The sequence below is a fragment of the Muscardinus avellanarius genome (genome assembly GCF_963383645.1).
Source record: "Muscardinus avellanarius genome assembly, chromosome: 10".
NCBI lineage: Eukaryota > Metazoa > Chordata > Mammalia > Rodentia > Gliridae > Muscardinus > Muscardinus avellanarius.
In genome coordinates, this window is record NC_137796.1 from 112,253,738 (window position 1) to 112,281,366 (window position 27,629).

General features: G+C 54.4%; 1 protein-coding gene across 6 annotated transcripts in view; it reads right to left on the reverse strand.

Annotated features, from left to right (window-relative positions):
• Positions 1-27,629, reverse strand: part of MAPK8IP3 (mitogen-activated protein kinase 8 interacting protein 3) — a gene marked incomplete at both ends in the record, with an annotated part of 45,499 nt that overhangs the window by 3,989 nt on the left and 13,881 nt on the right. Inside the window, 17 exons of one of the 6 annotated variants that reach the window (XM_080702694.1) lie at positions 1,399-1,564; positions 2,036-2,194; positions 2,284-2,379; positions 2,772-2,898; positions 3,435-3,605; positions 3,685-3,741; positions 3,979-4,109; positions 5,201-5,282; positions 5,907-6,059; positions 6,434-6,518; positions 14,490-14,608; positions 14,932-15,034; positions 16,098-16,344; positions 19,838-19,889; positions 22,339-22,362; positions 27,022-27,113; positions 27,314-27,384. In XM_080702694.1, coding sequence (XP_080558820.1) covers positions 1,399-1,564; positions 2,036-2,194; positions 2,284-2,379; positions 2,772-2,898; positions 3,435-3,605; positions 3,685-3,741; positions 3,979-4,109; positions 5,201-5,282; positions 5,907-6,059; positions 6,434-6,518; positions 14,490-14,608; positions 14,932-15,034; positions 16,098-16,344; positions 19,838-19,889; positions 22,339-22,362; positions 27,022-27,113; positions 27,314-27,384 — 1,935 coding nt within the window. Of the gene's footprint in view, positions 1-1,398; positions 1,565-2,035; positions 2,195-2,283; positions 2,380-2,771; positions 2,899-3,434; positions 3,606-3,684; positions 3,742-3,978; positions 4,110-5,200; positions 5,283-5,906; positions 6,060-6,433; positions 6,519-14,489; positions 14,609-14,931; positions 15,035-16,097; positions 16,345-19,744; positions 19,890-22,338; positions 22,363-27,021; positions 27,114-27,313; positions 27,385-27,629 lie in introns of all 6 variants that reach the window. The other 5 variants (XM_080702696.1, XM_080702692.1, XM_080702695.1 and 2 more) reach the window with 5 other exon arrangements.

The window sequence follows — 27,629 nt, forward strand, 5'->3', positions numbered from 1 at the left end:
CACGCCCGGGTCTCACTGAGTTGCAGAGGGCCTCACTAAGTAGCTAAGGCTAGCTGTAAACCATGATCCTCCTGTTTCAGCCTCCCAAGTACTGGGATTACAAGCATGCACACCATGCCCGGCTAGCCCTATTTTATTTTGAAACAGGGTCTAAGTTGTGAAGGGCCTAGCTAAGTGGCTGAGGCTGGCCTTGAACCTGTAATCCTCCTTTCTCAGCCTCTCACACTCCCACTTCCAATTAGCTGGGCGTGACCTAGAGCTCTCCTATCACTCAGAACCAGCACTTAGCAGAACACACCACTGGCAAGCTTCCTCCTTTTTTTTTTTTTTTTTTTTTTTTTGGTAATAGATATTGAACCCAGGGGTATTCTACCTCTAAGCCACACCCCAGGCTTATTTATTTTTTGGTGGTACTGGGTTTCCTGGAAGCCCTTCTACCTCCGAGCTCCCAGACCTATTTTATACTTTTTATTTGGAAATAGGGTCTTGTAAGCCAGTGCAGCTGGCTTCGAACCTGCGCGATCCTCCTCCTGTTTCCACCTCCCAGATCCTCCTCCTGTTTCCACCTCCCAAGTGGGATTACAAGTGTGTGCCACCACGCCCGGCTTATTTTTTAATCTTTTTTTTTTTTTTTTTTTTGCGGGTCTGGGGATGGAATCCAGAGGCATTTGACGCATTTGACCTCCAAGCTACACCCTCTGCCCTATTTTTTATTCTTTATTTTGAAACAGGTCTCACTGAGTTGCAAAGGTCCTCACTAAGTAGCTGAGGCTGTCTGCGAACCGCGATCCTCCAGGCTCAACCTCCCAAATGCTGGGATTACAAGTGTGCGCCACCACGCCCGGCTTTTTAAATCTTGAAACAGGGTCTCACTAAGTTGCTGAGGCTGTCTTTGAACCTGAGATCCTCCTGGCTCAGCCTCCCAAGTACTGGGATTACAGGTATATGCCATGTTCCTGGTATGGTGTGTGATTGTGTCTGTGTGTGTGATTGTGTCTGTGTGTGTGTGTGTGAGTGTTTTGCTGGGGATTAAATCCAGGAAATTCTATCTCCAAGCTAACCCTCAGCCCTATTTTCATTTTTTATTTGGACACAGCTAGGTTGCTGAGGCTGGCCTTGAACTTGCTGAGACCCTGGGTGTCAACACCACCATGCCCAGCTCCCCTTCACTCCCATCCTCCTGTCTTAGCCTCTGGAGTACGAGTACCGGGATGATTAGAGGCATGCACCACTCCTACCAGCACCAGCCTCTAGGCATTTGCCTGGCCACTCACATTCCCTACAGTCTTCTCATCCCTGCTTACTTATCTCGTAGTCACCCCTTGTAAACAGGAAGAGCCACCCCCTTGAGTGCCATCCCAGCTGGGCAGTGCCCAGCAGAGCAGGGCCAGGGCTCACCGGGGATGCTGGAGATACACAGGACATGGGCATTGCAGACGGTGAACTGGTCCACAACAGTGCCCGGCTGGTTGGCGTCGATGATCACCACCTTGCTGGTGGTCAGGGTGCTGGTGAGGATCCACACCCGGCTGGAGGTGGCGTCCGTCTCAGGGGTCTCCTTTGCCTGTTCAGAGCACAGGAAATCAGGGCTTGCGCCACCCCGAAAGCAACAGCAGGTCATGGGAGTCTCCCAGGATCTGGCAAGGTCTAGCCTGGACCACCTTCAGGCTACACAGCTGTCCTGTGGTGTAGAACCACATCTAGACTTTCAAGAGGCCGACCATGAGCGCTGAGGGTTAACACCACTGATGCTCAAGTCAAGCGTGGACGGGACGCAGAACTACACCTTGGACTCCAGTGTGAAGCTCTCCACCTTCCTCCCGTGCTCAGCAGCCCCTCCCCCAGCTCCAAGCATCTTCCTGGGGGCCCGTGAGAGCCAGGAGGGAGCATGGCCAGGCCTGCCCATGGCGGGGATCTTGGCACCCAGCCTCACCGGTGGCACCACCCTGGCTGCCCCCTAGTTCTGTCACTTCGGGCTAGCCCGCAGTGGGTGCCTGGTGGGGAGACAGGACCACGCCTTGGCCACCATGCTCACCTTCTTCTTCTCAGGAGATGAATGGTTGCTCTTGGGCTCGCCCTCCACTTCCCGGTCACAGGTCAGGGGGTCGCGGCCTGGCGCTGGCTTGACTCCACTGCCAGAGTCTTCCTCACTCGGTTTCCACCCACTCAGGTTGACCCCAGCGGCGCACCACAGCTGTAAAGACAGGGTGCTGGGGTTGAGTGTGCCGCTCCGCCACCAGCCTCCTGGGCCCCATTTAATCTGGCGGGGTCTTCCAGGCTCACCTTCATGGTGGGGTCCTTTTCCACCAGAGGGCGGCAATACACTGGGACAGGCACATTCTTCATCCTTGTGTCCTCCTGGCCCCCGCTGGGGCTCAGCTGCAATCAAGTAGGGAGGCTGTGGGCACCAGGCTCAGGTTCCCATCCTGGTAACCTGGATGGGCCTAGAGTGCACTGCGAAGCAGGAGCTGCAGGCTCCTCCTAATAGCTCCAGATCTGTCCAGGTCTGGCCAAGGGGATGGGCGCCAAACCAGCCCATGCCATGTGCCCTCTGCCCCTGGCTCTGCCCTGCTCCACTGTGGCGCTGCCTGGCACCCTCTGATCACTGCTCACCAGACCCCTCCCCCAGCCCCGCCTGCACACGGCACTGCGCCCTCCGCACCTGCTTGTATTTGGCGGGCAGGCTCCAGCCACAGGCCTGCCACCCTCTGATCACTGCTCACCAGACCCCTCCCCAGCCCCGCCTGCACACGGCGCTGCGCGCTCCGCACCTGCTTGTATTTGGCGGGCAGGCTCCAGCCACAGGCCTGCAGCCTCCCGTCGTCGTTGCGGACGTGCTCGCGCACCTGGCGGTACTGCTCCCGCTTCTGCTCCCGCCGGGCAGAAGACGTGCAGTCGCTGGGGGGGAGGAATGGCAGGTCATGCTTCTGTCCGAGATGAGCAGCCTGTGTGAGGCCTGCAAACCCACTGCCCCACAGGGAGCCACCATGCCTGTGAACCTTCCCGGGTCTGCCCTGGCCTTTTCTGGGCCACTGGGTGTCCATCAGGCAGTAGGATGGCTTTCCTCGGCATGGGGTGTGACCTTTTCCTGTCCTGGAATCTGTTCTGCTGCCTGGGGCGCTGGGGCTCAGCTGGCAGAGCCCTACACTTCAGGTGGGGGCAGAGGCCTGGTCAGTGGGTCTCTACTGTAGATGAGCTCGAGATGGCTAGAGACACTCATGAGCCTGGGCACAGCCAAAGGCAACAGCCACCAAGGAGCAAGTTTCTGCCACGGATTTGCTGGAATACAGCACTGAGAGTAAATCAGCAAAACACACCGGGGGCGGGACCCGGCGCCTGGAGGCCCCTCTCCAGAGAAGCCAGTAGGGGCCTGCCCAGGACACACTGGCCCCTGCCTCACAGGCCATGGGGCAGTGGAGGCCAGGGACACTCACTCGTCAGGAAAGAACTCCAGAGGCCGGCTGCCTGCCGAGATCTGGTACATGGCATGGCTACGGCGCTGGCTGAAGCCGGCGGTGGTGGGCGACTTGTAATGGATGTTCACAGAGGGGTAGGACCGCTTGGCTGGAGGAGGGCTGGAGGAAGAGCTGAAGAGGCGGCTGAAGCTGCCAGTGGAGACACGGTGGGTGAGCAGTAGTGGCGGCAGGGAGCCTGCCAGCCCCCTCCCCAGGGCGCCCCACTCACAACTGCCAGATGGTGGACTTCTTTTTTTCCTGGACAGATGGGTGCTCTCGGGATGCTCTGCGGGGAGAATGTGGAGAGGAGCTCGCTGGGCCTCTTGTTTTCCTAGCCTGAGACCCTACAGGCTGCCACAGGGAGCACCAGGGTCCTTCCCACCTCTCACGGGAGAGTGGTGCAGCGGGGGTCACCCCAAGCCCACCCTGCAGGATAGTCGCATGTGCTTCCTTCAGAGACTACAGCTAAAAGTGGAGCTGGGGGCTTCTCTGGGAACTGTGGGGAGGCGGCAACAGGACCCACCTGATCATCTCAGTCCACCGCACAGCCTCTTGCAGTTCCATCAGCCGCTCCTTGTACTGGTTCCGCTCCATGAGCACACGGGCCATCTCCACACGCGTGAAGCGGCGGCGCTGGGCCATGGGGATTTTGTCCTGCAGAAGGGAGAGGCACCATGGTTCAGCAAGGAGGGAGGGCCAGGGGTTGGTCGAGCACACCTCGCTTCCTCCTTGGGGTGCCTGCCACCTGGGTGGGGGACCCAGCCTCCAGGTGTGGGCAGATTCAAGTGCCAAATCCTGCTGATCTTTGGGCAGTGATGCAGGAGTGTGAGCCGGGGAGAGAGGGACAGTGAGTCTACCCAGGCCCCACCATGGATGACTTTTCCCCAGAACGACACATAATACTTGAGGACTGGTGACCTTTCTTACAAGCCCCTGGGCACCTGGGACAATCTCTGATACCACAGGGAGAGTACAGGGAGCCCAGTCCAAGGTAAAATACAAGAAGAAAAAGTCTAGGGGAGGTACAGCCAGTAGGACACCTTAGGTCATGGAGACGTGAGTGGGTTCTATGCTCAGCTCCCTGCAACTGTGGCCTGGGCTGTGTCAGGATATGCTGGGAGGCCCAGCCAAGCTGCAGGAGCAGGGAGTCAGCACAGTAATGGGTCCTCCTGTGCGCGTGGCCCTCTCATTTAGCACTGCTGTGACAGGTGCATTTCCCTTCACTCAAGGTGTGAGGAGGTTTCTTGATCCCTGGACACACAAGCTCACTTTATCCTGGCCATGCCCCCAAGCGACTGAGCCCAGAATTGGTGAGGCTACAGGGCCAGTGTGACTCCAGGGCCCCAACAGCTCTCCAAAGGTGGGGGGCAGGCCACGCTCACCCAGGTGTTAGGGGTTTGCCAGCGGGGACCGTTAGCTGAGGCCTGCCACCGCCCAGGTTGCAGAGGGCTTTTCCCTGCACACCCACGCCTGGGCTGAGTGGGCCTAGAGAAGCACAGCTGGTGGCACTGCGTCTGTGGCCCCACCTGGAGGCAGGACGGGGCTGAAGGGCTGGGCTGTCTCCCTCTAGGGTGACACCTGCCAAGGGGTGGCTGATGCCCTCAAGTCACAGGGGTAGGTGTGGGCGAAGGCAGCACCAGGTTCAGAACCACAGAAGAGGTGAGGAGGGCCCAGAAGAACCACCAAGCCCCAGGGAGTCTGCCCGCGCCCCCCACCCGTGCCCGCAGGTTAATAGTGGAATATACCAATTCTGTACAGAGATAGCTGCTTACATCCTCCACCTCTTCTCTGGGCTCGCAGCGGGCGATAACGGCTTCTGACTTCACTCTGTAGGGGCGGGAGGAAGCAGGCGGGTTGAGGGTCCGACCAGGGCCTCAGAATGCTCAGGCTCATCCCACAGAGGGTGCTGGACTCTCCAGCCAGTTCACCCAAGTACACCCTGAAGTCCAGACTGAGCTTGGCCAAGGGAGAGGTGAATGAAGGCAAGGGTCAAGTCGAGGGACACTCTGGGCAGGCAGTCTGTGGCTGACCTGATCCCACGCCATGCTCATACCACCCCTCCTACATAGAAGGGTTGGGGCCCAGGTCCAGGACTCCCAGCTGACTGTGCAGTTTGACCTTGCCTGATCAGAGGGCTGTGGAGTGAAGGGTTTATAGGGTACTGGGGCAGCCGAAGGATCCTGCTCCCTGCCTGGATTCTTCTGAGTGGAGGAATGGGGTGAGAGCTGCAGCCAGGCTGTGCCACCATCTACAGAAGGGGCATACTGGACAGGACCCTGTTGTCCCGGTGGGCCTGGGAGGGGGCAGACAATCGGTCCCACCTAGTGCCTGGGTCTGGAGCTAGAGCCCACAAAGCCTACAGGGAAGGAAGGGCCTGTGGGAAGGTTACAGCTGGAGGGGGCTCAGGGAGAGCAGGGGCGGCGCAGTCTTGCGAGGCCTCGCAGCCCTCACCTCTTCAGCTCTTCCTCCAGCTCCTTGATCCGGTTCTCCAGCTTGGCTTTGGCCTGCTTGGCAGCCTCCAACTCCCCCTTCAGCACCTCCTGCTCCCCTGACAACTGGTCGACCTTGGCAATGAGGTCATTCTTTACCACATTCAGAGCATTTCTGTAAGTCAGCAAGGAGGAGGCTTCACACAAGTCCACGTGCACAGTATGTGATGGGGACTTCTGGTGGGGGCTGTCAGCCTGGACTTTACTGGGAAGGTACGTCCCAGTCAAGAATGAGACTGAGGATGGGTAACCACCTGTCCAGCCTGAGTCCTGAATTGTAGCGTCACAATGACCAAAGGTTCCCAGAGATAAGCTTTCTATAGAAATCACTTGGGAGAGCTGCTGGGTCCCTCCCACTAGACATGCTGACCATGGTCCCAAGCAAGCATGGAACCCTAGCGGGGCAGGCCCAGCCTCGTGGGTCAGAGCCCTGCCAGGTGGCTCTCCACTGCCTGGTGAGGGCTGCCGGCTATGACAGAGGCTGCTTACTTGGTTTCTAGGAGCTGTGAGTTTTCCAGCAGCAGGTTCCCCACTTCTTTGCCCATTCCTGAAATGACAGGTGCAGAGGTTTTCCCTGTGCCCTCCAAGGCACTGCACCTGCCTCAGGGTGACAAGCTGTCCTGAGGGCCCTGTGCCTTGAGGGATGATGGGAGGGGTGAGGACCCCCAGGCCCCAGCCTCTCCAGCCAGCCTTGTGGGCAGAAGGGCCTGCTCTCGACAGGCCCACAGTCTGCATACACCGCGCAGGGTCCCACACAGGGTAGTGGCCCGAGATTGCCCTCCAGGGCCTTGGCAGCTCAATGGCTGCTCCCAGTGGGGAGCTACTGCCTTGGAGGGCCTGGAGTGGCCTCAGTCCATCCCCAGCTCTGCGGTGTCGAGGCCCATTGTGAAGCAGGGGCCTTTCAGAGCCACCCTGAGTGAATGGATATTGAAGCAGTGGTGACAGGGACAGAGAGAGCATAGACTCAGAGAAAAGCCTCGGCTCAGGAGATGGGATGGCCATGGCAGGTATAGCTGCCCACTGTGGCTCTGTGCAGGCCAGCAGGACCTGGCCATGGTGGTGGGGTCAGCAGATGGCAGGGGGAGTGGACATGAGGAAGAAAGGGCTCCCTGGTGCCTTACTACCAAGAAACTAACCCAGTCCCTCTGCTACCAGGCCCAAAATGGACCCTATAGGCTGAGTTCCCTGCAGGCATATCCCACACACCCCAAAAGTCCCAAGTCTGATCCTTTAGGATAGTCCCGAAGCAGAGACCTGCAGACACACAGGGGCTTGAGCCAGGGGTCCCGCCTACTGTCCATTCTGACCTCCCTTGCCTCCAACATGGGCTTGCCTCCCACTTGGACATGGTGCAGCAGGCATTGGACCCCTCCCCCCAACAGCAGGCTTGGGGAAGGCCCAGGGTGATGATCTGCTCTGGGAGGGTGGGGCTCAGGGAGACTGGGGGCTGCCCCCTCAGGCTGATGAGGAGGGCGGCAGTGGATAAAGGGCACCTCATCCCTGGCCTGTGGGGCATGGCCCCCCTGTCCCACCATGCAGAACAAAGCAAACGGCTCATGAAGCATGAGAAGATGTCAGGTAGAGAGAGGAAGCCAGAAAGAGGAAAAACACACACTGAAGCAGGGCCTTGGCCTTACCAAAAAAATCATCGCGCACTACGGGAGCGTCCCAGTCCCACAGGAGATGGGCAACAGGGTGGGGAGGAGGGAGAGAAAAGAAGCGCATTAAGCCTGTGTAGACAGGAGGGTGGAAGGCACTTCAGGGCCACTCTGGCTGGGTCAGGGTGAACACAGGAAGGGACAGGGAGGGCAGGGCTTGGGATGGAGCCAGCCATACTTCTGGAAAGTCTAGCCTTGGGCTGCATAGCAGACTGCTGGGCAAGAACTGCCTGTGGGGAGTACAGCAACATCTCAGTCCTAAATGCTGGGTTGGGGGGCAGGGTAAGGGAACCAGACAGGGTGGGGGGCTGTGTCTGGGAGCATCACCTCTGAGCATACTGGGAGGCTGCTCAGAGGGGCAGGTGGTCTCACAGCAAGACAGCTTAGTCCAGCTACCATGTGGGGAGAGGGCCCTACCTGGGCTGCGCTGGGCAGGGCCTCACAGGATGCTTGATTTTGGGGTGTACCTGACAGGGGGATCAACTGTCCTGCATTCCTAGTGGCCTTGCCGACCCTCCAGAAATGGCCCTCGGGGGCTTTCTCAGTCTTGAAGAAGGGAGTCAGATAGTAAAAGTCTGTCAGTGGCCAGTGGAGCAAACCCAAATTGGCTACTGGGCAGCAGTAGGCTGGTGAGCGAAGCACAGGGCTTTGGTGCTGGGCGGCCGGGAGCAGCTACCCGGGAGCAGCTACCCGGGATCCAGGGGCGTGCGCAGCCCTCCGTGCGACAGCAGCAGGGGAGCATCCCATGTGCACACCCACACCAGCTGCTCTCTACAGTGGGAAGAGGGCCACATGGAGACAGACGGGAGATACACACCTGAGAACTCCCCTGGGCCACGTCCAGCGAAGCACAGAGAGACGGGGAAGGAAGCGACAAAGGTCAATTGGTAACTGGAACCAACAAATAAAAAAAATTCTTATTAAATAAAAAGCAAAATGACTCAGCCATTCCCATGTTGAAGGGCATGAAAAGCAGTAACTTCAGCAGGCCAGGGAGAACTGCCCCATGGGATGGAACCCCTGGAGGGAAGGGAGGCCAGAACAGACGCACTTTAGTCCTTGAGGGACTCTGCCAGGCGGCCACCGCCCACTCCACGTACTCCCTCACCCACCCAGAGGAAGCTGGCTCTCTGCAGACCCCTACAGCCAAGGCCTGCATAGGAAGGTGTGAGTGGGGGGCAGTGGGCTGCCTAGGGGTCCACCTCCGAGAAGCCCCTTAGACTGAGCAGCTGTGTGCGTCTGTGCACCCTGGAGCTGCTCCCACACCACAGATGCGTGCACGGACTGGAATGGTGGGCTTCCTTGGTTCTATGGGGGTGGGGCAAGGACTGTGGGCAAGGGACAACCAGAGAGTAAAGGAGCATGGACTCTACTGAGGAGGGAGGAAAGATGAGCCAAAGAGCAGAGTGGGTAGGGAGTGAGGGTGGTGCCATGCTCGCTGGGCATAGACTCTCTAGAGTGCAAGGGAGGCGGCCGAGGACAAGGAACCTGGGCACAGAGCACAGCTTTCTCCAACAGAAATGTGACCAAATAACTTCTACTTCTTCTCCCCCCAATCCCGGGTCTGAGGATGGAATCCAGGGGCATTCCACCTCCGAGCTACACCCCCTGCCCTTTTATTGTTTCTTTCTTTTTTTTTTGCGGTACTAGAGATGGAACCCAGGGGCATTCTTTCTCCGAGCAACAGCCCCAGCCCCATCCTTTATCCTTTATCCTTTATCACTGAGTTGCAGAGGGCCTCACTAAGTAGCTGAGGCTGTCCACGAACTGCGATCCTCCAGTCTCAGCCTCCCGAATGCTGGGATGACAAGTGTGCGCCACCACGCCCAGCTTAAACTTCTACTTCTTGCATTTCACAAGGAAGAAAGATATTAAAAATGCAGTTGACTTACATAACAAAATATGTGATTTATTGTAGAAATTCAAGTAATAAAGCAGTATACCAAGTCAAATGCCACTGGGGCACCTGCTGGGAGCATGGTATCCTCCTTCTCAAGTCTCTTTAGATACACATCTACCTATCCTTTGTTGTACTAGGGAGGGACCCAGGGTGTTCTACCTCTTCACTACATCCCTTGTCCTAGTTTTCAATTCTGAAACAGGTCTTACTAAGTTGCCGAGGGTCTTGCCACGTTGCTGTGGGTGTCCTTGAACCTGCGATCTTCCTGTCTGAGCCTCCCAAGGACTGGAATCTCAGGCATGTGCCACCATACTTAGCTTCTTTTCTTTTCATTTTTTTCTTTTTCTTTTCTTTTCTTTCTTTCTTTCTTTCTTTCTTTCTTTCTTTCTTTCTTTTGTGTGTGTGTGTGTGTGTGTGTGTGTGTGTGTGTGTGGTATAAAGAATTGAACCCAGGGAGCCAGAGTGATGGCACACATTTGTAATCCCAGTACTTGGGAGGCTGAGACAGGAGGATTGCAGGTTCACAGCCAGCCTCAGCAACCCGTGAGACCCTCTGCAAGTGAGACCTTGTTTCAAAATAAAGAATAAAAAATAGGGCTGGGGGTATAGCTCGGAGGTAGAATGCCCCTGGGTTCCATCCCCAGTACTGGGGGAAAAAAAAAAAAAAAAACAGGGGTATTCTACACTGAGCTATACCCCAGCCTTTTTTTTTCCCCCCTTGGGGGAGGAACCTAGGGGCATTCTACCTCTGAGCTACACCCCCAGCCCAATTTTTTTTATTTTTTTATTTTTTGCAGTACTAGAGGTGGAACCCAGGGGCATTCTACCTCTAAGCAACACCTCCAGCCCTATTTTTCTTAATTTTTTATTTTTTTTAAGATTTAAAGAAGTTTATTAAAAGATAGAAATACAGCCGGGCATGGTGGCGCACGCTTGTAATCCCTGCGCTTGGGAGGCTGAGACAGGAGGATCGCACAGGTTCGAAGCCAGCCTCAGCTACTTAGTGAGGCTTTCAGAAACCTAGTGAGTCTCTGTTTCCAAATAAAATATAAAAAAGGTCTGGGAGTATAGCCCGGAGGCAGAAAGCCTCTGGGTTCCACCCCCAGTACCACAAGAAAAAAAAAAAAAGGAAAAAAAAAAGATAGAAATACAGAGGATAGAGGTACAGCTCCATACCAGACTGGCATGGAGGGGTGACTCAAATGAATACACCCTAATTCTTTATTTTGAAACAGGGTCTCACTGAATTGCAAAGGGCCTCACTAAGTAGCTGAGGCTGGCCTCGAACTGCAATCCCCGTCTCAGCCTCTGGAATGTTGGGATTACAAGCATACACCACCATGCCCGGCTCCCAATTTTTTTTCTTTTTTTTTTTTTGAGGGTCTAGGGATGGAACCCAGGGGCATTCGACCTCTGAGCTACACCTCCTGCCCTATTTTTTTTTTTAAATTTTTATTCTTTGAAACAGGATCTCATTAAGTTGCGGAGGTCCTCACTAAGTAGCTGAGGGTGTCTGCGAACTGCAATTCTCTGGTCTCAGCCTCCTGAATATTGGGATTACAAGTGTGAGCCACCATGCCTGGCTCCCAGCCCAATTTTTTATTCTTTATTTTGAAACAGGATCTCAAGTTGCAGAGGGCCTAAGTAGCTGAGGATGGTAGTGAACCTGCAATCCTTCTATCTCAGTCTCCCAAGTACTGGAATTACAAGCATGTGCCACCATGCCTGGCCACCCCAGCCTTTTTCATTTTTTATTTTGAAACAGGGTCTTACTGAGTTGCTGAGGCTGGCCTCAAATCTGCATTATATTGGTTTTCACACAATCACACCTGTTGATATTTTTCTTTTATAAGATCTGGTCATGCAGAGACCCAGATTATGAAAACATTCTCTACTCTTTGCTTCCAATTCTATTGCCCTGATATTTTATGTTTAGATCTTTAATCCACCTAGAGATCACTTGTTTGTGGTGTGAAATCAGATCCACACTGCACTACAGTAGAGGGTCAAACTTCACTTTAGCCCCAGCAGTTGTGACCCAGAACCTTTGCTGACAAAACTGCCCACTCTCCAGGGCTGGAGATGTGCATTCACCACAGGAGCCCACAGGTGGCTCGGGTCTGTGCTCAGCCTCGTGCTTACAGGCTCCCCCAGCAGGGCTCACTGCGCTGGCCCCAGTCCTCCACTTTACTTCCCCTCGCTCCTCATGTATATGCTGCATGGAGCAGGGGTATTGCTGCCTGGGACCAGGGGGCAGCAATGACTACATGGCATCTGACAGCCCTGAGGCTCCCTGACAGGCAGGAGGGAACAGTCACATGAAGAAAGCAGGCTCTCAGCTGGCACTGTTCAGGTGGGATGGCAGGAGGGGGTTATGGGGGCTGTGGCCACGATGGACAGAGGGATGAGCCACCCAGGCTACCAGCTGATGTGGAGGCTGGTGGAGCCTGGCAATCTTGCAGAGCCAGAAGGTCAATGTGCCAGCAGGTGGTCAGCAAACACAGGCAGACTGCTTGCCCACAGGAAGGACTGGACCAGGAGATGCAGCAAATGAAAGACACTGGACAGAAGGGCTCACTGCTAGGGAAAGTCCAGAATAGAAAGTTCAGAGACTAAATGCAGACTAGTGTTGCCAGGGCTGGGAGGGCAAGAATGTGGCTGCTTACAGCACCACAAAAAAAAAAAAAAAAAAAAAGAAAGAAAGAAAAAAGTCCTGCCAAAGATGACACCCTTGTCTTGCTATCTTTGAGGGAAAGCTTTCAGGCAATCAGTGCCGCAGTGCCTTGCCATTGAGTGTGAACAAATCCAACTCTTATTCAACTCTCCTGAATCAAGCACATAGAAAGTTTAGGATGCTCAGTTCTGTCTTAAGTATTCTGGCACAATAAGATAACAGAGGCACTTTTATTTTTATTTTTATTTTTTTGTGGTACTGGGATTAAACCCAAGGGCAGTCTACCTCTGACCTAAACCCCCAGCCTGATTTTATTTTTATTTTGAAGCAGAGTCTCTCTGAGTCTTATTACATGCTGAGGCTGTCCTCAAACCTGTGATTCTTTTGTCTGAGCCTCTAAAGTACTGGGATTATAGGCCTGCACCACCACACCCAGATACACATGGGCATTTATTTTTATTTTATTTTTTTACGGTAATAGGGATGGAACCCAGGGGACTTTTACCTCCGAGCTATACCCCCAGCCCTATTTTTTTATTCTTTGTTTTGAAACAGGGTCTGAGTTGTAAGGAGTCTAAGTAGCTGAGGCTGTCTGCAAACTGTGATCCTCCTGTCTCGGCCTCCCAAATGCTGGGATTACAAGCGTGCACCACCACACCTGGCCACAAGGGCATTTCTGACTCAAGCCTGGCTGAAACAAACTTCTGCTTCAAACAGCAGGCCAAGTGGTGTTGAACACTGAGAGAGTTCTCCCTGGAGGTACCCTGCCCCAGGTGAGGTCCCAAGAATCAGGGCCCAAAGCACCTGAAACAAGGACAGGCCACACTGAAAAGCCCCCACCCCAATTTGTGCAGACCCTGTACGTCTGTGGCTGAAAAGCTGCCTAGCTGCTGGGATACCTGAAGCCCTGACAGTGATGTGATGGGCTGGGCAGAAGATGACTAGACACTGCAGCAGCATCACCTGTGTGTGTGAGGCTCTGGCTACAGCCCCCTCCAGAACAGTGAGAAGGAACAAGGAGTGTCCCATGAGGTCACCTCCCACTGGAGACTGGGTGAGGGAGAAAACTTCCCTTCCCCAGTAAGCAGACATGCTGGCCGTGAAGCCTGTCTAGCAACAGGCTGCTGAGGCAAGAGGTGCCGGAGCCATAGTCCCAGGGACCCAAAAGCGGAGCAAGACTACAGGCAGCCTCCCTAGTGGAGGCTGACCACAGACGCCCTGGGGACATGGTGGCTGGTGGGGGGCCACAGTGAGCACCGGGTTTTCTTTCTGGGGTGACTATATGACAACACACACACACACACACACACACACAAATACATATATGTACACACACACATATACATATTTATATAGTGGTATTGGAGATGGAACCCAGAGGCTTTCTGGGCTATACCCCCAAACCTATTTTATTTCTTTTTCTCTTTCTTTCTTTCCTCCTTTCTCTCTCTCTCTCTCTCTCTCTCTCTCTCTCTCTCTCTCTCTCTCTCTCTCTCTCTCTCTCTCTCTCTCTCTTTCTTTCTTTTTTTGGTTGTACTGGGGTTCCTGGAAACCCTTCTACCTCCAGGCTACACTCACAGACCTATTTGATTTTTTTATTTGGAAACAGGGTCTCTCTTAAGCCAGCGCAGCTGACTTCGAAACTGTGCGATCCTCCTGTCTCCGCTTCCCAAGCGCGGGGATTACAAGCGTGCGCCCCCATGCCCGTCACCTATTTTATTTATTTGGAAAGAAAGTTTTGCAAGTTGCTGAGAGCCTCACTAAATTGCTGAGGCTAGCTTCAAAACTTTGATCCTCCAGTCTCAGCCTCCTAGATACTGAGATTACAAGTAGGTGCCACCATGCCAGGCACAACGAGATATTCTAAACTTAGTGGCAATGGTTGCATAAAGTGATGAGTACACTAGAGACGTGTGTGTGTGTGTGTGTGTGTGTGTGTGTGTGTGTGTGTGTGTGTGGTACAGGGGATGGAACCCAGGGGCATTCTACCTCCCAGCTACACCCTCAGCCCTATTTTTTATTTTTTGTTTTGAAACAGGGTTGCAGAGGGCCTCACTAAGTAGCTGAGGCTGGCTGTGAACCTGTGATCCTCCTGTCTCAGTCTCCCAAGTACTGGAATTACAAGTGTGCATGACCACACCGGGCCTTACACTAGAGATTTTAAGGGGTGAAGTTTGTGGTCATGAGGAATCTAACTTAATAAAACCCTAAACGAATACTCGTGGCTCACGGAAACAGAATTTCCTCTCACCACAGAATGACAGCCAGAAAGCACCAGAGCCATGGATCACAGCTAGGGCTGCTTATGCTTACCTAGGAGGTCGGCCCCTTCGTCCACATCCCCGATGACCTCAGAGCCCGCCGTCGACAGCTCATGGTACAGGGAGTCGGTATTGATACCAAAGGCTTTGTTCACGATGCCCTGGGTTGGGCTGGGCACAGGCAGGAGACAGTCAGTGGAGCGGCTCTCCCCGCCATAGCTGCCGGGGTTGGGATCTGGAGAGTCCCCAAAGTACCCTGTGCTGCAGCTCGGTCTCCAGCCTGTGGCACTACTGGGAGGAGGGGTCATGGAAGGTGAGGCCACAGAGGCATGCTCTTGGAGGGACAGTGGGACCCAGGCCCTTCCTCTCTGTTTCCTGGCTGCCAGAAAGCAAGTGGCGTCCACCACCACAGGTCCTGCCGTGATATTCTGGGTATGGCGTGGACAGGAAGCCACCCTGACCAAGGGGACAGACCCGGGCCTGCCCATGAGCACCTGCTTCCTGTGCGGTCCAGGAGGGTCTCGGGACACATGTCCAGCTCCGGCGTGGAGTCGATAATGTCCTGAACATCAGACCACTCGTCACTACTGCCCATGCCTGGGGAGAGTACAGGGACAGGGGTGAGAGGACAATCTGACAACTCTGGTCTGCTCGCAGTGGCCCTCTGGGCCCATGTCTGAGGACTCCAGGCTTGCCCATCACCAGGCATGGACCATCAGAGAAGGGTCAGCCCATGGAGGCTGAGATAGGAGGGTCGCAGGTATGAGGCCAGCCCCGAGTAGCTTGGTGAGACCCTGTTCCTCCCCCCACAAAAATTAATAAAATGGGCCTGGGATGTTGCTTAGAGGTAGAACGCCCCTGGGTTCAATTCCCACTACCATAACCCCAGCACATGGGAAGTCCTGGGGGAAGGAATGCCCACAGCGGAAATCCTCATCCCCTTATGATCCATGTCTCAGCATGCCATGAACTTCCTAGTCATGATCAGCTAGAGAAAGCCCAGTGTCCTCATCTTCCTCCTCTCTGGTTACATGATGCTGGGCTTCTCTAGGCTGAGGAGTGTCCCGAGTTCATGTGCTCAAGTCCTGACCCTAGTGTGATGTAGCTGCATGTGGACACAGGTATTTATTTATTTATTTATTTATTTATTTATTTATTTATTTATTTTGTGGTACTGGGGATGAAACCCAGGGGCATTCTACCTGAGCTACACCCCCAGCCCTATTTTTTATTCTTTATTTTGAAACAGGGTCTCACTGACTTGCAAAGGGCCTCACTAAGTAGCTGAGGCTGTCTGCGAACCGTGATCCTCCAGTCTCAGCCTCCCAAATGCTGGGATTACGAGTGTGCACCACCATGCCTAGCCATCTTTTTATTTTTGAAACACGGTCTCACTGAGTTGCAAAGGGCCTAAGTAGCTGAGACGGGCTGCGAACCTGTGATCCTCTTGTCTCAGCCTCCCACGTACTGGGATTACAGGTATGTTCTACCACGCCCAGTATAACTTCTGCTGTTTAAGCTACCCTGTTTGTGATATTTGTTATGGAAGCCTGAGCTATTAAATTTGACAAAACTAAAATCCAAAGAGGAAGAGAAGCCTCCCTGGAGCAGGCAGGAGGTGGTGGGTTGCTCAGCCTCCGCTCCAGGGCCGGTGGCATACCTATGCTGACGTTCCGCATCTCCTGGGTGACCTGGACTTCCATGTTGCGGCTGTTGCGTTTCTCCCGGGTTCGCTTGCTGTTCTTGGTGCTGCTGCCATAGTCCCCGAGGGGCTGCAGGCTCTCATGAAGTGGGGTGACTGCAGCCGAGGGCACAGAAGATGTGGGTGTATTGGACTTGGTCCCTGTGGTGCTGGGTGTGGCAGCAGCGGAGGACTGGCCCGATTCGGACATCTCATCATGTGGACACTAGGGCCAAACACAGGGAGGAGGGAACCATGTTACCACGGGCCATAGCCCATAGCTCCAGAGTGGCCACCGGGGCCATCGCTCCAATTCTCTGCCACAGAGAGAGCACCACAGCAGTCTGCAGGGCGGGAGTTTACTCTTGGACACCCAGGTAGTTCTAGTTCTCTCAGCCGCGTCACTCCCAAATGGCTTCGCTCATCTGCCCGCTGCCTCGGGCTACCTGCCAGCAGCTGCTGACCTACTAGATGGTCTGGAATAGGGCTTCCAGCATGCATCCTGCCCAGGACAGTCCAACGACAATGTGGTGTGAGTGTGATGGTACACAGAGGACACGGCAGGAGGCCCAGGTGTAGGCTTGGGGTGGCGCACAGGAGCACCAGACGAGAGACGACAGGGCCACACTGCAGAGCTGTGCACACTACTTCTTCCTCCACTGCCTGCAGGACATGCCCGCTCAGCCCTGGCCAAAGTCGGGCTGGGAAGTGGCTGTGACCTCCCGCAGCTCAATGGACCAGAGTGTAGCTCTGAGCAACAGCACAATTTGAATGGCTTAAAATCCCATCTTGGCAAGATGAGACAATGCCAGTTACAACTGCGAAGAGCTACTTACCTTAAGATCTCGTTAGGGAGGAAGACATTCTATTTGAATGGTATGGGACATGAAATAAACATTCTTTTCCTATGGTCTTTCCTGATGAAAATATGGGACAGTTTCAGTACAAGTAGCTTCCAAACGGTCTCCTATTAACTAATAGGTAATAACCGCAAACCCTGAGCAGGTGCTTGGCCTTTCCAAACAGCCTGCATTTCCCCTGGTCTCCCCGGATGACATGCCTTCAGAGGTATTTTCTCCTGGTAAGGATGCTCATTCAGGAGAGGGGTGCATGAAAGGTGGAGGTGTGTAGTCTGCCTACACTGGTGAATGCAGGGATCTGAACTAACAGGTACACCCTGGGCCCCAAGCCGGATCTGGTCCCGCAGTGTGCCTGTGCTGACCCACTGGGTCGCCACCAGGCATGGGAAAGGCCTTTCAGGCCTAGATACTGCTACTTGTTCAGAGGAGAGGTTGCTGGCTTCATCTGTCAGGCTCTGCAATTTCTATACTAGGATTTTAAAATCCCACATCTAGCCGGACATCATGGTGTGTGCCTATAAACCAGCCTAGGCAACTCAGAGATCCTGTCTCCAAATAAAATAATCAAGGGCTGGGGATATAGCTCAGTGGTAAGGTGCTTTGCCTAGCAGGTGCAGGACCCTAGGTTCAATTCCACATCTTCCTGTCCAGCAGTGGCTCTCAACTGAGGGCAATTGTGACCTCCAGGGATGCTGCTGAGAGGAGTGGTCCTGGTGTAGAGGGTGTAGAAGCCAAGGATGCCGCTAACATCCTACCATGTCCAGGACGGCTCCAAAACCAAGCACCATCCAGCCCCAAGCACCAGAACTGCCAGGTAGGAAACCTTTGGCTGTACCTCGTCTAGCTTCTCTGCAGTGCCTTGGCATTAACAATTTAGACTTGGACTTGAACTTCGGCATACAGCTTATGCCCGACAAGAGAAGGAGAAACCTTCGGCTTCACATCCCCACTGGCACTGAAAGAGGTGAGTGTAGCTCCCGGGGAGTCTGCGGTATGTCTCTCAAAGAACCTGGGTCTGCCCCACATCAGAGCACTGGTGCCTGCTGGACTAGCCCCCTGCTACCACCCAGCAAAAGGCAATCAGGGGTGCCACACAGGCCAGGCAGAAGCTGGGGCACGAGCCACTCACATTCCTCCAGGCTGTTCACCACCTTCCGTGATCCCTCCTGGTCACTGGGGGCATTCTGCCCTCTGGCTGTGTCACCCCAGGGCCCCAGTTCTGTCACCCTACAGGGTCACCACTTACCCAGGGTTACACCCCCTGGTCACCACTTACCTAGGGCAAACCTCTCAACCTCCTAAACATCAACGTGGAGCAGTGACCTCCAAATGTATTGCAAAGAACCCACACTCTTAGCGGTCATTCCTCACCATGAGTAGTCACAATTGTTTGGTTAAAACACTACAGTACATAAAAACAAAAAACAAAACAAAAAAACAAAAAAATTAAGAAATTAGGAAAACCTTAAAACCTTGAGCATGAGATAAAAAGAACTTAAACATAATTACTTTAAAAAAAGAAAAATCAAACAGAACACACTATAAACTAAAACATAAAACACTACAACTTATGGAAAGAAAGACTGGTTCGGACAACATGGCAGAGAAGGAGAGACAGTGTGAGAGGAGAAGCTGGCAGGTGCGGCAAGAGCGGGCGCCCGGGGGCCGGAGAGGGCCGAGCAAGGTCCCCAGGTGGGAGGAGCAGGCGAGCTGGAGTAGGTGGTGCACACAGCAGGGCCACACCCAGGTGGCCAGGGATAGCCAGGTCCCTCGCCTCACTGCCCCTCCCCAGGGCACAGACACTGGCAGGAGTAAGAACCGGTTGTGCCTATGCATGACCCTGTCTCAGAGACACACGAACTCCTCAGAATGGAAGCAGAAGCAGTGGTGTCTCCTTCTGACGGCCGGCAGAGTGCAGTAGCCCCACAGGCAGCAGGACGGCGCCCGGAGGAACAGCAGGGAGGAGACTTGGGAACCCCAGGCCCCAGCCTCCAGCCCCCACCCAGTGGCTTGGCCTTTGCAGGCGTCCTCTGTGGGAAATCTTTCCAGGTTCATTTCAGACCCAGGGTCACCTCTTCTGCCCCAGAAAGGCAGCCCTCCTTACCTGGCAATATGGCCAGTGTCCTGTCCCGCTATAGCTGCCTTCCAGACAGTCTGAGTATAGATCCCCACTAGATCAAGGGACCCCAGCCCTGAACGAGCAACCTGGCACTGCTTAATCCTGTGTTTTGCCCTCTGTCTGGCCATGTACAACTGGGGCATCTACTTTCTGTACTCAACAGCTGAGGGGCTACTGCCAGGGACAGGAGGGCCCAGGGAGGGGACCTCTCTCTTTGCCTTTGAGTTCGCTCCAGCTGAAGACAAGCCTTAGACTCTATACTAAGTGTCCACGAAAGCAGAGACAGCTCTCTGGAGCAATAGGTACTCTGGGTGGCGTATGGTCTGCATGCTGGGGTGTGGTCTGGCAGAGGACTGCTAAGCTCTGCTCTAACAGACATAGCACCTTCAACTCAACTGCAGAGCAGTCTATCTGATCAACACAGAGGTCTAGCCTGGACTAGCAGGTGCTAGAACAAGGCCACACTGGAGCTGTGGCTCTCAGGCCCATAATCACAACACCCCGGCTCGGGTTCTCTGCCTCCGCCCCACACTGAGGGGACTGACTCAGGGAGAGCTGCATGGGGCTGCATGCAAAGACCAGGCTCCCCTAAGAGGATGTGGGGTGCCAGAGGCGGGGAACCCTTACTGCACGCACGGCTACAAAACCTGGTAGCTGGAGCTGGACTGCAGCTGGCCGAGGTCGCTCAGGTGCCAGTGGTCCCCCGCAGGCACAAGCTTGCCCCCCATCTGTGCACGTACCATGCCGTCAGCCAGGGGGAAGACGTTCAGAGAGGTGGGGCGCTCCTTCCTGCTGAGATGTGAGGGAGAGAGGGCAGAAAGTGTGTGGTTAGATGGTGGCTGAGAAAGAAAACTGAAATCTTCTGCAGCCTGATCAGAGGCACACGACTGGCTGGGCAGCCTGCCTCTGCATGTTTGAGAAGTCTCTACCTAACCATTTGGTAAAACCCTCTGTCGTGTGTGTGTGTGTGTGTGTGTGTGTGTGTGTGTGTGTGTGTGTGTGTGTGTTTTGGGTATGTGGTGTTAGGAATTGAACCCAGGGGCATTCTACCTCCGAGCTACAACCCCAGCCCTGTTTCCTTATTTTTATTTTGAAACAGGGTCTCACTAGGTTGCTGAGAGCCTCACTAAGTTACTGAGGCTGGCCTTCAAACTGCAATCTTCCCAAGTACTGGGATTCCAGGCACGCACCCCCACACCCAGTGTGGCTTTCACTTTTACTTAGTTCAGTTTTAAACAGATACCTGTGGGGTCGGCACTAGTCATCCTGCAGCAGCAGTAACAGGAAAGGTTGACTTTTATTATGACAACACTTAGACCTGCTTCCTCATGACCATGACCATCAGCCCTGCTGCTGCCTTCTGGGCCAAGAGAGGACCCAAACCATCCTGTCCTTTGTTCCTTGACTCTACCAATCTTGATTTTTTCCACAGGGCCTCTCACTGTAAATTATTTGAATGGGACATGTCTAGAGCAAAGAGCACCACTGTCCTGTCTGCTGAAGCTATGCAGGAGGGCCTCTCTCTTCTCTGGATGCACCTCTTCCAGCTATCAGGAAGGTGGGCCACTGAGGTTGTACTAGCATCCAGGAGTACCAGGTAGATTGGAGTTGTGAGAGCAAAGCTCATGGTCTCTGCTGAAGCTCAGTCCTAGAGACCTTCTGTGGACTGAAAACAGCACTAAGGACAGAAGCCTATAACCACATCCTCGCTCCAATCAGGCAAGCCTCAACTGCACGGAGGCCTGGGCAGTGCTGGCCTCCCTCAGGCACTGTGTTCCTGCTGCCTGGACCTATTAGGCTGAGGCTTAGCACCAGCTCATGGATCAGCCCCCAGAAACAGGGCATCTTCAAGGGTGCTGGAGCCCACTCTAGTGGCTCTCAAGGTGGATGTGGGCTTCTCCTAGGTGCTTGGAGGAAACAGAGGACAAGTACAGAGGAGAGTGGAACTCCCTGCAGTTGAGTAGGTAGCTTTATGAAGCATGATTCTGGGGAGGGGTCTTTTGCTGGGGTACACATGCAGTTCTGGGGACTGGTCAGCTGGCTTGTACTAGTCAAGACAGCTATTTTCTGTAGCGAGATGGCCCCTGGCACATGCTGCGACCTGACTCTTCCACCCTGGCTTCTGGTATGGCAGGCAAAACCAGAGAGCTAGTGCACTCTATATGGGGCCGGGGGGGGGGGCAGAGAGGCATCCTTGGGGCTGAGGCCACTCTGGAAGGGATTTCCCTGTGGCTGGCTCTCTTGACAGAGGACATGTCTGGACTTGTCAATATTAAAGAGTCAAAGACACTCAGATACTGAGAAGACACCAGAGTTGGAGCTCTGAATCTGCCAATTCACCAGAACCCCCAACTCAGCCCCACTGAGCTGCTCCCTGAAAAACAGCCAGTGAATGAAGCACAGTCCCCTGGGGTCAGTACCTGGTGTTCCCACAGGCTTTTGGCCTCTCTTGGGGCCCTCATTCCAGTATAGGGAACACCTAGAGCTTAGTTCTGACCCCAGCAAGCACCTGAGTTTAGGACCCCAGCTGAAAGCTCACGTGTCCCGCAGCCGCACAGCAACATCACTCTAGCATCACCAGATGCTTCAGGGCGATGGCAGGGAGTGCAGGGTGGCTCCTGCTTCAGGACGGGGTGACAAACACGCTTCACACCACCAACTTCTACAGCAGAGGTGGAGCACTGCTGACCGGGAATCACCCCTTATCCTTCTTACAGAATCACGCCTGGGCCTGCTCTCAGAGCCGTATGGGCATTTGGTGACTCGGGCTTGGGGTCCTCGCATGCTATCCTCACTGCTCCCAGGGAGATGTGACCACCTGCTCACATCACGGGCCTCCAGGCTCACAGCGAGGCTACCCACTCTACATGCAGAACTAACTGTGCGAGATGTGAGTCCGGAACCGCCGGAGCATGGGGACATCTCCACCAGCCCCTGCCCCTCGACTCAGTGCAGTTGGTGCTTTGGCCTCTGGCTGCTCACTGGAGGGAGTCACTGCCATAATTTTGTCTGTGGCAAGGGCAGACATTTGCTGAGCATGGGGCAGGGCAGAGGGAGGCCTGGATGGCAGAGGCAGCTCCTGCGCAGCCACCTGCTCTGTGCCATCTCCTCAGTCACTGTTCTGTGCATATGCCTGGCAGGTGCTTCTGATGAAGGCAGTGGCCGTGCTACCCCTTCCCTGGACACCCTGAGCCCAAGGCATCCAGCACCATGGTGGACAAAGACCCACAGGCTAATTTACCTTTTCCTCCATGACTGGCGAGGACTGCAGGCAGCGACAGACACAACGGCAGCACACAGCAGCGACAGCACAGAGGGCAGGACAAGAAGACGACGTTAGAGAACGAAGGTCAGACCAGGGTCCACCAGTGCACATGCTTACAGGGAGAAGCGTGTGGAAGACGACAGAGACCACTGGTGCCTGCCCTGCGCTCCCCTCTACACAGATGACAGTGGTCACACACAGACATCTGTAAGAACACACACATGACGCAAACTCTCTTGACTTTGACAAGAGGCCCTGGATGGGGCCTGGGCAGTGGGTCAGGAGTACAGTACAGTGGGTGCATGTCCTGTTACAGAAGCATTAAACACACGTGTGCACACGAACGTGGTGACAGAGCACACACAGAGACACACATGCACCTGCTTATGCCCCTGTCTGCAGTGATGGCCCAAGCAGAGCTGGTGTATGAACTCCTACTGAGTTCACTCTAGAGACAAACAGACTCGGAAAGCCACGCCAGGAGTGCAGGAGAAGGCCATGTGGGTCAGGAGTAGTCAGCAGCTGCAAGGAGTGAGGGCCTCATGGGGAGCTGGTGGAGTCTGAGTTCAGAGGGATGGACCTGGATAGCTGCCACACAGGACAGAGGCTGTGGCAGGAGAGCGTGCCAGAGAATGTGCTGGGTCCTCCACCTCAACTGCCCAACAGCGGGGCACAACAGCTGGGAAGCAATGTCCCCGTCCTGAACCCCACGAAAGCATGTGCCCCGTCAGATAAAAGGGGGCCGTGCCTTCTTCACTTTAGCCAGTTGTTCCCTCTGGACACATCAGGCAGTAGCTGCTGGCCATGTCGAGGGGCCCCACGTGCTGTGGCAGGAAAGGCACAGGCTCAGAGGAAGCTCCTTACAACAGCTGCAGTAATGAGTAATGGCAGTGAAACCGAGTCTGTGGCCTGGGGAGGGTAATGGGGACCACTCAGATCTGGGGGACTGCCCCTTCTGCTTCCGCTCACTCCAACCACAGGGGGCTGCAGCTGGCAGTGGGCACCCTTCTCATGTGCTGAGGAGACTTGAGCGTGGGGAAGTCCAGCAACAGAGATCACAGGTCTGGAGAGCAGGGTGACATGGCAGCTCACACCTTGGCCTTGAGGAGCTTTGTTGGTGGATCAGATGGGGGCTGGCAGTTGGTGCTTGTATGAACAAGACACCCCTCCTAGACAGGCTACAGGGTCTCATTTGGTGAACAGAGGAGCTCCCGGGACTTCTGCCAGGCATGGAGAAAGCCCCTCCAGGGCAGCCACTTGCTGCGGGCACAACTCTCACCACAGGGCACCAAAGGCCCTGTGCTGCCTGACACAGAGGGCCAGTGGTAGGACCTGGTCACAGCAGCACAGGCAGTACCCTGTGTGACAGGTCAAGGAGCTTTTGGGCCCCTGAGGGAACAGGAAGAACGGTGGCAGTGAGGACTCAGAAACAAGGTCCAGATGTGTCCTTTGGTCCTCACAATGGAGACAAGCTCCAGGCATGCTCAGACTGCTCAGGACTACGGGTCCCACAGCGATGCCTTGGTAACAGATTCCTAGGCAAGACCTTCCTCCCCACACCATGGAGACACCACAGCAATGCTCATATGCCTTAGCTATAGCTCCTCTTCTACGCAGAGGAGGAAGAATAGATCTGGCCTGGCCTGTAGTGCTGACAGAAGCTTTAGGAGCTGGCTCTGGAGCATGGGAGGCTGGGGTGCCGGCCGGTTCCGTAGCTCTGGGCTCAGATCACATTGCCTAGCTCCTGGGATGCACCGGGCCTGCTCTCCTGGCACTCGCTACTGTGGCTTCTGAGCTGCTCCTCTCTAGAAAGAGGCGCTGGCAGGACACAGCCAGAAGGCTCTGGAGGCTGCAGCTCTCACAGAAGATGCCAAACTGCCTGACCTCTGCTCTAGCCTGGATTGCCTTGCCCAGCTCCCCACAAAAACAACAAAAAGACCCTTGATCCAGGTGAGAAATCAAGTCCAGTTACTTGGAAAGCCTTTTGGTCCATTTGAGGGCCAAAAGTTAAAATTTTAAAGTGTGTAGAGGAAAAAACTTCTTAGCTTGGAATTTTTGTATTTCCACCTTTCAGATATAATAATTAACTGTAGAGCCAGGCAAGGTGGCGCAGGCTTGTAATCTCAGCATTTGGGAGGCTGAGACTGGAGGATTGCAGTTTGTGGGCAGCCTCAGCTACTTAGTGAGGCCCTCCACAACTTAGTGACACCCTGTTTCAAAATAAAGAATAAAAAGTAGGGCAGAGGGTGTATCTCAGAAGTTGAATGCCCGAGTTTCATCCTTAGACACACACACACACACGCACACACACTAACTGTACGGGTTATAGATTGCTCAACTCTCTCACCTACACTACTCTGCTGACTGATGTGGTGCCTTGGGTCTGCTGACACAGCCCAAGCCATGTCCAGGGTACCAGCACTGACCTCGTGTGGCGCAGACCCTTCCCCCGCCAGGGATACTCATATCGTGTATGAAAAGAACTGCCAGCCCCAGGGCCTCCCCAGTCCTTCAAGGCCTTTGCACACATGTGCATTTCTGTTTCTAGGTGTAAGACTCGGGGATAGAAGTAGACGGCTTTGCCCATTCACCCAGAAAGTGTCCAACACCTCAGGCCCAGAGCTGCGGGTCCTAAACCTTCTAGCTTGCATATATTACCCACAAAACAGGCAGGCACAGAGGAAAATGCAGGCAAGAATCTGCATGTGCCATGACTAGAGGCATTCTCTGGCCTAGTGCAGGCTTCAGAAAGTTTGGCCAGAGCCGGGCGTGGTGGCGCACGCTTGTAATCCCCGCGCTTGGGAGGCAGAGACAGGAGGGTCGCGCAGGTTCGAAGCCAGCCGCGTGCGCTGGCTTAGGAGACCCTGTTTCCAAAAATGAAAATGTAAAAATAGGTCTGGGAGTGTAGCCCGGAGGTAGAAGGGCTTCCAGGAACCCCAGTACCACCAAAAAAAAAAAAAAGAAAGAAAGTTTAGCCAGAGAAGCCAGCAGGGACCATGGGTGCCAGGATGTCACTTGGATCAGTCTGAGAGAATGGTGCGCTGGCTTCAGGCCCTTTCCCGATTCAACCTGCAGACTTAGAATCACTTGGCTCAGGCCTTTGTCACTGGCCACCCTCTCATGCTGGTAACATCTGGATAAGACCTTTCATCTCTGTTCGTTGGGGCCTGTGGTCCAGCTTCATATTGACTCCAGAGGCACAGAAAGCAGAAGAGGGCCTGGCCTCTACTGTCCAAGCAAAGCAGTGCTGAGTTTTGAGTTTGGGCCTCCCAGGAACCTGCCCTGCAGAGGGAGTGAGGCCCAGTGGGGAGCTGGACAGGGTGGCCTGGTCTCCTTCCATCCACAGTTAGTTAGCAGTAGTACGTTCCGGCCTTGAACATGGATTAGCAAATAATAAGCTGCTGCCCACAAGGAAAAATGTGCTCATATTTCATACAGATCCTAATCTTAACCCTACAACAATCATACTTGGTCAACTCTATCTTCTCCTTTTTTTTTTTTTTTGGTGGTACTGGGGTTTCTGGAAACCCTTCTACCTCTGGGCTACACTCTCAGACCTATTTTTTAATATTTTTATTTGGAAACAGGGTCTCTTAAGCCAGCACAGCTGGCTTCGAACCTCCACGATCCTCCTGTCTCTGCCTCCCAAGCGTGGGGATTACAAGCATGTGCCACCATGCCTGGCTTCTCCATTTTTTTTGAGGGAGTACTGGGGATGGAACCCAGGAGCATTCTACCTCCAAGCTACATCCCCAGCCCTATTTTTTTTTTTTTTTTGGGGTGGTACTGGGGTTGGAACCCAGAGACTCTTCTACCTCTGGGGTATGCTCCTATTTTCTATTTTATTTGGAAACAGGGTGTCACTAAGTTGCTGAGAGCCTCACTAAGTAGCTGAGGCTGGCTTTGAACCCGTGCGATCCTCCTGTCTCTGCCTCCCAAGCACGGGGATTACAATCATGCGCCACCACGCCCGGCCCCAGCCCTATTTTTTATTCTTAATTTGAAACAGGGTCTCACTGAGTTGCAGGGCCTAAGTAGCTGAGGTTGTCTGCAAACCACGATCCTCCTGTCTTAACCTCCCAAATGCTGGGATTGCAAGCATGTGCCTCCACACCCAGCTATCTTTTCCATTTTATAAGTGAGAAAACGAGGTCAGAAATGTTAGGTGATTGGCTGAGGCCTCCACTACCAAGTGCCAAGAGCTCGGCTTCAAGGCCCCCACTCGGGAAAGGTCTTTATGTGCTTCACGTAGGACACTGTGCAGCCTCCCCAGCCCTCCCCTGGCACTGTGGTATGAGGTTCAGTCAGGAGGCCAGAGTGCCCAGAGTATCACTTGGTTCCAATTTGGCCAGGGGTCAGGAGCTTGCATGTTAATTTATGTCCACCTTCCTACCACGTCTGCAAATGGCCTCAAAATAACCATGAGTATTGATTTTGAAGTTTCAAACATATTTTAGTCAGTAGGAAAATTTGTGAATATGGAATCTGTGAAGAGTAAGGATGACCATGTGCAATTCTGCTGGGCCTCTGAGCCTGACCTGAGACTGAGCAGAAAGCACAGGCCTGGCTATTTGCAAGACCTCCACACACATTTCTGCCCAGTCACCCTCTGCTGCTCCCCCCTCCCGCTGGGACCCCTGCCCGTCTGAGCCCACCTACCTCCGCCCTGGCAGGCTGCTCTCCGTCTGGCTGCTGCCCCCAACCTGCTGCATCTTGGACCTCTCAATGTGCTCCACGTAGGTCTGAATCATCTGTCGAGAGGGGCCTCTTGTTAGTGCTGCCTACGTGCCCTATGCTGGGATTCAGACAGTGCCATGCTCAGATGCAGAGAGACAAGCTGAGGGGAAGGGACCTCACTGGCTCAAGGACAGCCTTCCAGAAGACAAAGGACGACCAAAGGCCAGGGCAGCTGCTCGCCCCGCTCTTGCCCGCGTGGCGCCGATGTGCTCACCTCCGTGTGCCGCTGGTGCAGGGCGTTGTACTCTTTCTTCATCTCGGATTCCCGCTCCTCCAGCCGGGAGACTAGAACACACAACGTCGGTGGCTCAGCCGCACAGCCCGCCCTGCAAGGCCCGTATCTTTCTCCTGTGCCAAAATCCGACTCAGGCACCTGGTGTGGGCTGGCACAGTGCCTCCTGCTCAGAAGGGTCACGGCTACCTGGAGCGCTAGAATGCAGACTGACGGGCTGTTTTAGGTGGTGCATGTGAGTGCTCCACTCTGCTCTAAAGAAGTCCCAGATGAGTGGGACTCACAAAAGTGACCTCTA